The sequence below is a fragment of the Aethalodelphis obliquidens genome, unplaced genomic scaffold (genome assembly GCF_003676395.1).
Source record: "Aethalodelphis obliquidens isolate GAN/ISIS:26980383/991018 unplaced genomic scaffold, ASM367639v1 scaffold18, whole genome shotgun sequence".
In the NCBI taxonomy this organism is placed as follows: Eukaryota; Metazoa; Chordata; class Mammalia; order Artiodactyla; family Delphinidae; genus Aethalodelphis; species Aethalodelphis obliquidens.
Window position 1 is genome coordinate 3,700,011 of NW_020837962.1, and position 14,813 is coordinate 3,714,823.

Consider the following 14,813-nt stretch of genomic DNA (forward strand, 5'->3'; position numbering starts at 1 on the left):
GGTCCGGGAAGATCCCACACGCTGCAGACCAGCTAGGCCCGGCACTACAACTACTGAGCCTGCTCTCTAGGGCCCGCAAGCCACAGCTACTGAGCCCATGCACCACAACTACTTAAGCCTGCACGCCTAGAGCCCGTGCTCCACAACAAGAGAAGCCACCGCAATGAGAAGCCCGTCGACACAACTAGAGAAAGCCCGCATGCAGCAACGAAGACCCAACGCAGCCAAAAATAAATAAATAAAATAAATAAAATTTAAAAAAAAAAGAAATATTCCAGTGAATGAAACATACGAAATGTCAGTAATAAGCAAGACACATTCCTTTGGGGAAACTGTTAAAAAAAAAAAAAAAAAAAAAGGTGCACTTGAAAAAAACAGTCCCCACCCCCCAAAAGGCACCCCTGTGGCCATCCCAGGCCTGAACAGGGATGAAGAGAAGGGAGTCTCGTAGGGCAGAGGGAGTACGGGTGGCCTTGGGAGCATTCACCGACGGCAGGAGGTGCCCAGGAGGCCCATGGCCCTGAGGAACAGTGGAAGGAGTGCTAGTGGGAAGTCACAAGGCATCAGGAGTTCTCATCCCGGCCGGGCTGCTTGCTGGACACGTGACACGGACAGTCACTTCCCTTCTCGGGGCACTGGTTTCTGCATGAGATCACACCCTCCTAGCTCTGCAGTCTGCGAGTGTGGGGTGTCTGTGGAGACAGGCAGGCAGAGCAATCGATGCTAGCGGGCTCTTTCCTACCTTCTCCCAGGGACCAAGAGGAGAATACAGGACCCCTCCCAGGGCAAGAAGAATCTTCCAGCCTCAATGGCTGCAACCACTCAAGAGGAGTAGGGAGCCAGTGCCCACCTACTGAGCCTCAACTGTGGGCTAAGCCATTAACTGACTGGCATCTAATCCTTGACAAAGAAGGAAAGGTGGCTCCACTCAACAGAGCACTGGGGCTGAGAGGAAAAGACCTTCACCCATGGAAGTGCTTAAGGAAGGATTCAATTTCAAGTCCACTGGCTCGGCCATCTGTGAAATCCTGCTCACCCTCAACCCCTGTAACAAACCTGCAGTGACAGCCCCACTGCCAGTTCAGGAATGATTTCTCTATGAAACCCCAGCCTTTCTGCTTCCTCCCTTCTGTCAGGATAGCCCTGAGTCAACACTATCAACCAGATGAGCCAGAATAGGCTTCTTTTTTTTTTTTTAATTGGAGTATAGCTGATTTACAATATTGTGTTAGTTTCAGGTATACAGCAAAGTGATTCACAGAACAGGCTCCATCAAAATGAAAATAGAGCACCATCAAAATGAAAACAGAAAGGCACCCCGGGGAATACACCCAGGGTCCACAAACCTGTCAGAGAAATGCAGTGATCTCCTGAGGCTCTAACTTAGAAATCACCTGCGTTTGAAAGTCAGTCACCTGGTTCAGGTGCATCGCTGTTGTCTTTCATGTTTAGAATCCTTAAGATCCTACACTATTTTTTCCCACAAATCTCTAGCCTTCAGTGACCTCCTGGGGAGAGAGAGCGGGGATTCAGAGTAGGACAGGGCAGGTTTGAATCCTACATCATCAGCTATGTGACCAAGGACAAGTTACTTAACCCCTCTGCACCTCCTACAGCTTTTTTTTTCTTTTTTCGCTGCATTGGGTATTTGTTGCTGTGCGTGGGCTTTCTCTAGTTGCGACGCGCAGGCTTCTCATTGCGGCGGCTTCTCTTTTTGCGGAGCATGGGCTCCCGGCACATGGGCTTCAGTAGTTGTGGCTCGTGGGCCCTAGAGTGCAGGCTCAGTAGTTGTGGCGCACAATGTGGGTTCAAACCCATGTCCCCTGCATTGGCAGATGGATTCTTAACCACTGCACCACCAGGGAAGTCCCCTCCTACAGCTATTAATGAGTGAATGGATACCATGCACCTAGAACAGTGCCTGGTATACACCAAACACTTTATACATATTAACTATTATTGCTGTTGCTGTGGGCAATCCTATACCTCTGGCTCTAACAAGTCCTTTCATCAGGCTTCCTTCTCTCCAGAGCACAGGCAAAGCAATCCAATCCTGGCCTCTGTGTTCACTGCCCTGGGGGAGTATAAAGGTGAAAAAGCTTCTCTGCCATGTGGGGAGGGGAAAACCAGCAAGATGCCCCCAAGGCACTCTACATATATCCCTTCTCCAATCCCTGTCACAACCCAGGAGGTCAAGGTAATCATGGTGCCCATCCACAGAGGGAGTTAGGTCACTTGGGCAAGGCTGCACACACACACACAACGGTATTTCCCTGCCTCTCTATGCAGTGGCAGAGGGAAAGTCATTTCTCTGCTCGAAGGCCAATCCTTGCAGTGCACTCAGCGGGCATAATGGAGAAAAGAAAAAGATGGTAAGGTTCTTTGGGTGCCCACTGCAGGCCAGGAATTCTGCCCGAGGTCAGGCAGCAAAGCAGTGCTGAGACCCTGATCTGCCTGACCTCTTCCACAGCACACTGCTGGCCTGCTGGGAGCCAGGGAAGCCTGACTGAAAAAGCGGGAACTTGAACTGCGCTTAAAAAAACAGGAAGAACTAGAATACAGAGTAGGTAAACCCATAAAGATAGAACGCTACTACTTAATAGGTACAGGGTGTCCTCTGGGGGTGACGAGAGTGCTTTGTAACTAGATAGACGTGGTGGTTGCACATTACAAATGTACTAAATTGCCACTGAACTGTTCACTTTTAAATGGTTAATTGTTTTTATAACTGTTAAATTTCTAACTTAACAGTTGTTAATTGTTCTAATTGTATTAAAAGCATACATGGTTTCACATTATCTGAAATTCACCTCCATAAGAAAATACTTTATGGAAAGGACTGCAACAGGTAGATTAGAACACATTCTAAGCCAAAGAAGCCACCACAGCAGAGTCCCCTAGGGGTGGGACAAGACTTCAGGTAGTGCCCAGACCCCCACTGAAACACAGGGAAGAAAAGCCAAGCTCACTTCTCTCTCATGTTTCTGATTACACTGACGGGAGTGTCTGTTTGAGGCTAGTAAGTCCTTAACTTCTGCATCACTCAGGCACCTAACAGGAAACAGCAGGCACTCTCAAATAAGGAGACTTCAAGGAGGTTTACTTAAAAGGGCCTTACAGAGAAGTGGTGGCGAGAAGCGATTCTCAACCAGGATTTCATGTCCCCGCCCCCACAAAAAAAGGGCATTTGGCAATGTCTAGAGACATTTTTGGCACAACTAGGGAGCTGCTCCTGGCATCTACTACAGTGTACAGGACAGCCCCACGTGACAATCATCCAGCCCGAATGTCAACAGTGCCACAATTGGGAAATTCTGCCCTAACTTAAGTTTGATTGTCCCATTTCACAGATGATGGAACTGAGGCTCCGAGAAGTTAAAAAACTTAAACCTCTACTTGTGCTCTGAACCCCATCTCCTCTCACCTGCTCAAGGACATACTCCAGCAACGGTCCCTCTTTTTCCCACATCGTCAATTCTTTCTTATCATCTATGCAATCCCTACAGCATACGGGGATGTCATAATACCTCCCCCAAGTTTAATAAAAGCCGTGCCTTGCTCCCACGTGCCGCTCCAGCCTCCAGTTCATTTCTCTGCTGCCCTGTCCAGCACAGCTCTTCCTTCACGAGAGCAGCCAGGCCCTCTGTGAGGGCCACCCCTTCCACAATGGCTGTTCCCAGCTCTGGCCAAAGGCCCTTTTGTTCCCATCTCCTCCTGCACCGAATTATCTACACAGGGGCCATAACATCTGGAACTCAACAAATGACTTACTGACATTATATAACAAACACATGATACATTCAATGATATTATATGATTTGTTCAATGCACCCTGCAAAACTGCAATTAACGTGGCATTTCTATGGAGCCCTGTAAGCATGTGGAGCATTGTCTCAGATGATTTGTGTTTCTGGTTCCCCTCCTCACAGAAGGAACTCGACAACTGTTGGATCAAGACTCCGGGGTTCGGTTCTGTAGTCCCTCAAGCGGCTGCTTTAAATGGAGAGGACCAGAATGCCCTCGTGCATGCAATGCATATTGCATGAGTGAAGCACTAGTTTTGTCTGCATTAGCACATGAACAGATAAAATGGACAATCATTCACCCCCAAAGTCAGGGCACTGGGTCCCAGCATTGTGGGGTAAAGTGGCACAGCTGGAGGAGGACAAAAGGACAGACTTTCCTTCACCACACAATGGAAAGAGGCAGACTCTGCTTGGAGGCAGATGGGCTCGGGCCACCCAAGTGGACTTGTGATGCATAAAAACAAAGACTGGGTCAACAGTGGACTCATAAATGGGCAAAGAATTCCCTCTAGAGCAGAGGTCGGCAAATATTTTCTGTAAAGAGCAAAATGGTAAATACTTTTGGCTTTTCAAGCCAGATGGTCCCTGTCACAGCTACTCAATCAGAGTGCAAAAGCAGCCAGAGACAACAGCAAGAATGGGTGTGGCTGGGTTCCAATAAAGCTTTATTTACAAAACAGGTGGCCAGCCCAGTTTCCCAATCCTTGCTGCAGAAAATAAAAAGAATAACTGCAGTGTGCAAATACTTTGAAGAGAAAGTGTATCTTCCCTCATGGTTGGAGAAATGGAAATTATAAGCTTACCAAATCAACCACCACATGTTACCACTGTATAACTACTAAGTTCACCAAGAAACATTTAAACTGAAATTCCTCATTGCTGGCAAAGCTCCGGGGAAACACAACGGTCAGAATGGCCATCATCAAAAAGTCTACAAATAACAAATGCTGGAGAGGGTGTGAAGAAAAAGGAACCCTCTTGCACTGTCAGTGGGAATGTAAATTGATACAGCCACTATGGAGAACAGTATGGAGGGTCCCTAAAAAACTAAAAATGGAGTTGCCATATGATCCAGCAAGCCCACTCCTAGGCACATATTTGGAGAAAACTCTAATCCGAAAAGATACATGCACCCCATGTTCACAGTAGCACTATTTACAATAGCCAAGACATGCAAGCAGCCTAAATGTCCATCGACAGATGAATGAATAAAGAAGATGTGGCACATATACACAATGGAATACAACTCAGCCATAAAGAAGATTGAAATATTGGCATTTGCAGCAACATGGATAAATTTAGAGATTATCATACTAAGTGAAATAAATCAGACAGAGAAAGACAAATATCATATGTTATCACTTATATGTGGAATCTAAAAACAAAATTATACAAATGAACTTATTTACAAAACAGAACCAGAGCAAGTTGTTGAACTTCTCCGACTCTTAATTCCCTCATCAGAAAATGGAAGTGAAAGTGAGTGCTGCTTTTATACAACAGGGATGAGTAGTTGGGATGGAGGTTGCATGGTCCACAAAGCAGAAAATATTTACTATCTGGCCCTTTACAGAAAACGCTTGCCAACTCCATCCTAGAACATCATAAACGGAATTTACTTTCTTTTCCTACAATGAGAGAAAGGTTAAATAACTGCAGCATGTCAATTTAGTGGAACGTTACGTAGCATTTTTAAATAATTGTGAAGAGAAGGAACATGGGTAAATGCTATAATAAGTGAAAACACTAATTCAAATGTAGACTCAATGCAATTAGGTAAAATGCATATGCTTTGAACATAGAAGTGGAATACCTAAAAATCTGAATATTTAATATGTTAGAAAGGTATAGTTATAGGTATATTGTTTTCACAATAGTCTTTAATGTCATTTGGGGGTTTTGCTTTTTTTTTTTTTTTTAAGGTGGAGGAGGAAAGAGCAGATTCCAAACTATGCAGTCACAGGCAAGGAGAAACGGGGTGCCAGTGGGCAAGTTTCCCCCGTCGTGGGAAGCCGGGGAGCACAGGCCTCTGAGGGCTTCTGGATGGGTGAGCAGAAGTCAGGGCTGGGAAAGGGTCCTCACTCCCCCTGGAGGCCTCAGGCTGCTCCTCCCACAGCCTTTCCCACCTCAGCAAAAGGCATCCTCACCTGTCCAGCTGCTCAGGAGTCACCCTCGCCTCCCTTGGGTCTCTGCTGAGACATCACCTTCCCTGCAAGGTCTTCCTTGACCACCTCCCCCACCAAATGACAAGAGCCCTCCCTCCCCCTTCAGTTCATCCTCCATCCAGACAACAAGTGAGACAGACGCCACCCTCCCCCTTCAGTTCATCCTCCATCCAGACAACAAGTGGGACAGACGCCACCCTTGGGCTCTGGACTGGGCATATGATCCAGGCATAGGCAGCCAGAGCCACGGTGATGGGTTGGTTCCAGGATGGCCGCAAGGCCAGCCAGACCACTATGAGTCAGCCCCAGGACTTCTGCCGGAGCAACTGGAAAAGGCCTGCCCACTTGGGTGTTGCTACATTGTAGGATGTGACCCAAGAGCTGCTAGTGGCCGTCTTGCCTCCATGGAGGGGAGGCTGCCTGAGGGTGAAGCCAACAGAGAGGAAAGTATTGAGAGTTGCGAGCCAGACAGAAAGGTGGTCCTGATGACTCTCTAAGCACCAGCTGAGGCTGAAGCCAGGCTATCCCTAGACCTTTCCAGCACAAGATGCTTTAAACTCCTATTGTGCTGGAATCAGCTTCCACCACATGTAATTGAAAAAAGAGTCCTGGGGAATTCCCTGGCGATCCAGTCGTTAGGACTCGGTGCTTTCACTGCTGGGGCCCGGGTTTGATCCCTGGTCGGGAAACTAAGGTCCCACAGGCTGCGTGGCACGGCCGGGTGTGTGGGAGGAAGAGTCCTGGTTAACGTACCCATTACTCTAACATTTTGGGTACATTCTTTCAATTCCCTTCAACAAACACTGACAGTACAGCCCTCTGCTAAGAAGATGCACCCAACTGTCATCCAACAAATGACTGCTGAATGTTGAACCCTGAATTTCTGGCCAGGCTCTGCTGCTACCAGTGCCTCACTCTCACTGGCAGCATTTTTTGTGTTGGGTCTTCATTGCTTCGCGCGCGAGGGCTTTCTCTAGTTGCGGCAAGCAGGGGCTACTCTTCACTGCAGTGCGCAGGCTTCTCAATACAGTGGCTTCTCTTGTTGCGGAGCATGGGCTCTAGGCACGCGGGCTTCAGTAGCTGTGGCATGCAGGCTCAGTAGCTGCGGTGCACGGGCTTAGTTGCTCCGCGGCATGTGGGATCTTCCCGGACCAGGGATCAAACCCGTGTCCCCTGTATTGGCAGGCGGGTTCTTAACGACTGTGCCACCAGGGAAGCCCCTCACTGGTAGCGTTTTAAACAGGTGCAATTGCTTTGGCGGAAAGAGCAATCAAGAACCATCAACACCTTCATGTTAACACTACTTCAGGGAAATCATCCCAAAGACATCATCAAAAGGAAGAAAAACTACCTTGAACAAAAATGTTCACTGCATCATTATGTATAATAGGAACAAAAAGGAAAAAAAGGGGGGGGATAAGTTTCCACAAGTAAAGTCAGTAATTTAAAAGTTATGCCATATGTGTAATGATGGATTACTGATGGATTATGAAGTCCATAAAAGTGACCAATATGAAGACCATGTAGCAATATGATAAAGTTTTATCCAGAAATGTTAAGGGTAAAAGCAAAATGTGAATTTACATGATAGTGATAAAATTACTTCAGCCTATGTCAACATTTCTCCAGCTTTTTCTCATTCTCCGTCAGGATGCTTTTTAGACATTTTTTCCTTAATCACCCCCGCCATGAAATTTTAATACCACAGATATATCATACATCATGCATATCTGTGCTTCAGACACAAGAATAGATGTTTCTCCCCCACAGGGGTGATATCACCCCGTTGAGAGTGCATGGCCTGTGTGCAGGCAAGACGGTAGCAGGACGGGAGGTGCTTTATCTGGGATTATGTTCACATTGCCAGAATTTAGAGAATTTAGTTCCAAAATTCAAGACCTCTGAGCATCTGACTTCCTGTTGGTCACCCGGGCAGAGCCATGCAACCGGGAAGTGGGAGAGTGGAGATCTGTGGGACTGAGTCCACTGCCACTGGCTCACAAGAGAGGCGGGCAGTCAAATGTTTGCTGACAGTGGAACAGTTTCTTCTTACAATCTGCCGTAACAGATCAGCCCAGTGCCTTCATTGGGGGAGAAAATGGTGATATCATCACTTTTTCTGCTTTGAATGACCACAGCTATTCTTTTTTCCGTTCACTCATTTCAGCTGATTCTTTTTTAACCATTTTCTAAATTGAAGGATAGTTAATTTACGGCGTTGTGTTTCAGGTGTACAGCAAAGTGATTTGGCATATATATATATATATATATATATATATATATTCCTTTTCAGATTCTTTTCCATTATAGGTTATTATAAGATATTGAATATACTTCTCTGTGCTATGCAGTAGGTCCTTGTTGTTTACCTGTTTTATATATATTAGTGTATATGTTATTCCCAAACTCCTAATTTATCTCCCCCTCCACCATCAGCTGATCCTTTACTCCAAATACAAGCCACTGCTGGAGATGACGCAGTCAATGCCAAAGAAAAAATCATGACCTTCAACATTCCAGAAGAATAAGAAAAAAGCTGCCAAAATGAACCTAAACATCAGACAAGACACAGCAGTAAATTACCCACTAAGCCCCCAACTCTGGTGTTTCAGGCCCTTACAGCTTGTCTGCTTCACTCATTATTTGACCTCTCTGGGTCTGGCTTTCCCCAGGCCTTGAAATGGGGGTTTCAGGGTCTTTCTAACTTGAGAAGGATTCGTGACAGAGTAATTATTGATGGAAATGAGCATCAAGTAGCTTCAACTGTAAAGTCTTACCAAAGACAGTGCCTGAGAATCATAATGACTTTCTGACTCTACAAGTCCTATTTTCCCCAGTAAGAGCAAAAGCATTATCTGAAAATCAGAATTCCTTATCTAGTAGAGGCTGATCATCAAGTATTCCCACCTACTAGATTCTTTAAAGAGAAACAAGTAAATCATCACACTATCACACTGACACAACCACCGCATCCGGCAGGTATCCATCCTCCTAGCAATTTGTTTACTTCTACACACATACGTGAATCCATAAACATTGTTTTATGTGCATGTTTTGATGTGCATCAGGTATATATTTTAAATATAATTCTGTACCTTGCTTATTTTTAGAGAACATGAATGTTGAGATATAGCCACAGTGATGTGTATAAATCTAATTTATTCCTTTTAACGTCTTTGAGGTTTTCCATCATGTGACCATACCGCATATATTTGTCCACTCCCCTATTAACGGTCATCTTAGTTGTTCCTGGCCCCATGATGCCCATTTATCTTGTGCATGCATTACCTAACCATTCCACTTCCTGGTTATTTGCACTTAATGTATTTGGCCTTGTACCCATCTTACCTCTGCCTCCACTCTAATATTTTCAGCTGCAAGACACAACAGACTCTAATTGCCAATTTATAGGCTACGCGAGAAACTGAGAAACATGTCAAAGTACACCAAAAGGATTCCATCAGCAAAATCCCACAAAGAAACCTAACAGGATAAACTGTTTCCTTCAAAAAAAAATGGCAAGGGGGCAAAAAAAACGAGGGAGATGAAAGGGGAACCCATAGTTTAAAAAAAGACTTTGTGCTTCAAAGGATACCATCAAGAAAGTGAAAAACAACCCACAGAACAGGAGAAACTTTTTTGTAAAGATATCTGATAAGGGACTTGTAGCCAGAAATTATATAGCATTCTTACAGCTCAACAATAAAAACAACCCAATTTAAAAAAAAAATGGACAAAGAAACTGAACAGACATTTCTCCAGATAAAATATACAGATGGCCAACAAGCACATGAAAAAATGCTCAATATTATTACTCATTAGGGAAATGCAAATCAAAGCCACAAAGAGATACCACTTTACACTCACTAGAATGGTTATTATCAAAAAGACTATTGGTGAGGACGGGAAGAAACCAGAACCTTTTTACAGTACTGTAAATGATGCAGGAATGCAAAATGATGCAGCTGCTTTGGAAAACAGTCTGACAGTTCTTCAAACACACTCAGCAATTCTGCTCTTAGATATCTATCCAAGAGAAATGAAAACATATTATCCACACAAAAACTTGTACATGAATGTTCACAGCAGCATTATTCATGATAGCCAAAAAGTGGAAGCAAGTCAATGTCTGTCAAATGATGAATGGATAAACAAAATGTGGAATGTCCATACAACAGAATATTATTCAGTCACAAAAAGGAATGAAGTACAGATATGTTACAACATGATGAATCTTAAAAACATGATACTTAGTGAAAAGAGACACAAAAGGTCACATATTGTATGATTTGATTTATATGAAATATCCGGAATAGGCAAATCCATAGAGAGAGAAAGTAGATTAGTAGTTGCCTGGGGCTGAAGGAACAGAAAATGAAGAACAGCTATTAATGGGTATGAAGTTTCTTTTTTTGGAGTAATGAAAATGTTCTAAAATTTATTATGGTGATGTTTGTACAATTCTGTAAATATGTTAAACATTAAAAAAAAAACCTTAAAAAGAGAGAAAGAGACCTAAAAAAATTAAAAGACAAACCAACTTGCATTGTTTAAACCATATTTAGACCCTGACTTTTAAAAATACACTATAGGGAATTCCCTGGCAGTCCAGTTGTTAGGACTCAGCGCTTTCACTGCCAGGGCCTGGGTCCAATCCCTGGTCGGGGAACTAAGATCCTGCAAGCCACGCAGCGTGGCCAAAAAAAAAATACACTATCAAATAAAATTATAAGGCAATCATGGAAATTTAACATTGAATATCTGATATTAATGAATTACTGCTCATTTCCTATACGTATAATGGAATTGAGTTATGCTTTTTTAAAAAGGAGTCCCTATATCTCAGAGAGAAATATTTTTTAAAAACTTTACAGATGAAATGATATAGGACTTCCCTGGTGGCACAGTGGTTAAGAATCCGCCTGCCAATGCAGGGGACATGGGTTCAATCCCTGGTCTGGGGAGATTCCACATGCTGCAGAGCAACTAAGCCCATGCACCACAAGTACTGAGCCTGAGCTCTAGGGCCCGCAAGCCACAACTACTGAGCCCGTGCGCCACAACTACTGAAGCCCCTGTGCCCTAGAACCCGTGCACCACAACTACTGACCCCACGCACAACTACTGAAGTCTGCGTGCTGCAACTACTGAGCCCATGTGCTGCAACTACTGAAGCCTGAGGGCCTAGAGCCCATGCTCCACAAGAGAAGCCACCGCAACGAGAAGCCCGCAAACCGCAACGAAAAGTAGCCCCCGCTCACCGCAACTAAAGCCTGCTCACCGCAACTACAGCCCGCGCACAGCAACGAAGACCCAACGCAGCCAAAAAAAAAAGAAGAAGAAATGATAGGATTTTCTGGGTGTCTAGGATTTGCTTCAAAATAAACTGGGGAGAGAGGTAGGAAGTAGACAGGTATATGGGTGAAGTGTCATGAGTTGGTAATTGTTCATTAAACTATTCTCTCCACTTTTCTTTTTTGCTTGAAATTCTCTTTAAAAAAAAAAAAAGCAAAAGAGAGTAAATATTTCCATGCCACATTATTTTATGTGCCAATTATTAATCCCATAGATGGAAAATACCTTGGACTTCCCCTTCCAATCCTCAGCAACCACTTTTTCTCCCTCAATTACAATCTTTCCAAAAGAAGTCTTTCATCCTTCATGGTTTTTCCTAAAAGAGCCATGTGTTGGTTTCCTTCTGTAATTTGTTTAACCTTAGACCTAATGAGTTTTTTAACTGAATTTTAAAACTTCCTTAGTTTTGATATTAAGTTGCTCCTTAAAGTATACATTGGTCCGTCTCCCTTGGCTTGTCAATTTCACTTGCTCCCAATGAAGACAGTAGAGAGAATGGTCCAGAACTGTGAGCTCAAGGCAGACTCCATGGTCACATTAAAAAGAAGAGTTTCTCAGGACGTTCTTACCCCAGCCCTTGTCCCAGAGCTGGGCCAGAAAACAACCCCACCTAAACCCCACAGGGGTCCTTACAGAAACAACAATAGCAGCTCTCAAGTCCTGACTACATACCATGTAAGGAGCACAGTACCAATCGCTTTACGTGAGTAACGTTAGTCATTGCAACAAGCCTAGGATACAGGTACTATTATTTATCCTCATTTTGCTGAGACTTCAGAACGGCAGAGCAACTTGCTCTAAATCACACAGGTTTATGTGGAAGAGCAAGTATCTGAACCCAAACTGTCTGCCCCCAAGGTCTGCACTTATTCCAGGCTGTATTACCTCCTGGGTGGAAACGAGTTCATTGCATCTTTGTTGTGGTATCACTAATGTTCAAGGACCAGAAACTCTAGTGCGGCCAAAAATCATCTGACAACAGAAGCTGGACCATCTCCCAGGAAAACCCCCCTCCCCAGCTCCCGCATCAGGACCACCAATTTCACAAATCTTGCTCATGAATAGCAAAACAAAAGGCACCTAAGTTACGGAAAGTGATCCACAGAGTTAACTTAGAAGTTAAAGATGAAGAGAGACACATGGCCTTCACCTTGCCCTGCCTCAACCTCCAGAAATGCCTGAGTCCAAGGCCAGGGCCAGCTGGGCTGGTTGCAAGGATTCTGTAGAGGCTATTCCATGGTGAGGGGAAAACAGGCAGAAGGAGGGTAGGCGGGTCTTCCTAAGTAAATCCAGATCCCAGTCAGGGCAGCTGCGAGGCTTCCCTGAGTCACTCCCATCTCTACATACTACACCCAGGAATGACTTAGCACCAAAACACCAACGGACCTCATGAGTGGAAAGGGCTGAGAACACGCATCCAAGTCTAGGGACTAAACTTCAGAAACACTGAAGGCAAGCTGTCCACACATAACTCAAGCCTCCCACCAAAACCACCCCACTCCCCAGTGGGAGGGACAGGGTCAGACTGGGAAGGGCAGAGGTCCCCAAATGAGCTCAGCATTGGACAAGAGGGGAAGGGCTGCCGGGCAGGACTAGGGAGACCTCAAATGAGCTAGGAAAAGAAATGGAAGGAGCTGGAGTATGAAAAAATAACCAAAATACAAGAAGCAGAACCAGAGAGGGAAAATGAGGAGAACCAAGCGTCCTCTGAAACCGAGAGCTAGCGGGGGACACAAGGCTCAGGGGGCAGCAAACTAAGAATGAGACACTCTTTGCCTGTGTGTAGATCGGAGTGACTGGGACCAAGGGCCTGGGTAGTGGGAATGACTGGGGAGCAGGGGGATCAGTAACTGGAACTGGGACTCAGGGAGTCTAGGAGTTAGGAGGGACTGAGACACAGGAGGTCTGAGAACTGGGGGTCGGTAACTGGACTGGGGGGTCGGAGGATTGGGAGGGACTGGGGGATCTGGGGGACAGGTGTCCAGGAGCTGGTTGTAAGTGATGGACAGGAGTCAAGGGACTAGGAGTGCCTGGACCGGGGACGCCAGAAAAGTGCAGGTGACCAGAAGCCAGGAACTGGGCGTACATGGGGGTCAGGAAACTGGGAGCGATGGGACGGGGTCCGCGAGCGAGCGGGACGCGGGGACTCGGGGGCCGGAGTGTGCAGCTGGTGCGGCGGGAGCCGGGGCGGCTTGGGCGGGTGACAGCGGCCAGGCCTCCACTCACCGCTCATGGTGCCGCTCCCCGGGCCGGTGCCTGCCGTGCCGCCGCCACTGCCGCCACTGCCGCTGCCGCCCTCCAGACAGGCCAGGAGACGGCGCGCCCCGCCCTGCCTGCCGCCCCGCCCCGGAAGTACAGCCCAGCCGGCGCGGCCCCGCCCCCGACCCGGAACGTAAACACCCGTGCCGGGCGGCAGAGTTGGGGCGATGCTACACGAGCCGAGGCTGCTGGGCGCTCGAGGCAGACCGGAGACCCCCGCAGCGACGCCTCGCGATCCGCAAGGCGGGGACCGGACGGGACGCCTCCCCGGCATCCTGGGCTCACACCTCTGTCGGGGAGCCAGACGGGACGGTGGCCACGAGAAATGAGACAACGCGGTTCCAGAGAGCGCTAGAAGCGGAACGGGGAAATTTTAAAAGAGGAATGAGCCAAAGCGTGGGGACAGGGGAAGTGGGCGGTCCCGGGGGGCCACTCTCTGGAGACGACTTTAGAGACCAGAGACCTGGATGGTAAGAGGGAGACGGCCTGGGAAGATCGACGGGAAGGGTGTTCCAGAAGGAGGGGTTGACTGGAGTGAAAGGGTGAGCGAGAAAAGGGTGTGAGAGAGGAGACTGAAGAGGTAGGTGGAGGGCCCTGCAGACCATGGTGAATGGGTTTGACTTCCTGCCTAACTCTAAGGAGATAAGGGAATGCGAAATCTTTATAGAATTTAAGTAGGGGAGTGATGCAATGTGAATTTTAAGGTGATTCCTCTTCCTGGGTTGAGAATGAATTGTAGTGGGGCAGGGTGGAGAAGGGTCAGCTGGTTAGGCGGCCACTGCAATTGTCTGGCAAGAGATACTAGTGCCTGGGGCTAGGGTGGTGGCAGTGGTGTGAACGTAGATGGGTCTTGTTTGAAAGAAGGTCAGGTTACTGCCCCGTTTTACAGATAAGGGAAAGGGGACTCAGAAAGGTTAAAGGAGTGTTTTCCCAACTTGTTTTGCCCACAACCCAGAGTAAAAGAAAATGCATTTTACACCACAACCCAGTACACAAATACATACATTTAAGAAGCTGTTTAACAAAACAATTCTGTAGGTAATGTATTCTCTTCGCCTTTTCTTTTTTTCAATGCTGACTGAGACGATTGATCCACTCCTAAGTCTTGATCCACAAAACACTGAATTGAGGCCCCCACGGGGAAATGGAGCCAGAATTCCAGCCGAGTTCTGCGTGACCCACATCCCCATGGTCTTCCTACTACATTGCCTCTCAACACATACTCTCT

At 46.4% G+C, this 14,813-nt stretch overlaps 1 protein-coding gene across 4 annotated transcripts in view; it reads right to left on the reverse strand.

Moving 5' to 3' along the window:
- The window catches only part of SNX29 (sorting nexin 29), a 545,670-nt gene extending 532,026 nt beyond the window's left edge, over positions 1 to 13,644 (reverse strand). For 3 of the 4 annotated variants that reach the window (XM_027117362.1, XM_027117360.1, XM_027117363.1), the window contains exon 1: positions 13,553 to 13,644. In XM_027117362.1, coding sequence (XP_026973163.1) covers positions 13,553 to 13,559 — 7 coding nt within the window. In that variant the 5' untranslated portion in view covers positions 13,560 to 13,644. Of the gene's footprint in view, positions 1 to 13,412; positions 13,517 to 13,552 lie in introns of those variants that run through there. The other variant, XM_027117361.1, reaches the window with a different exon arrangement.
- Between the last annotated feature and the right edge of the window lie 1,169 nt (positions 13,645 to 14,813).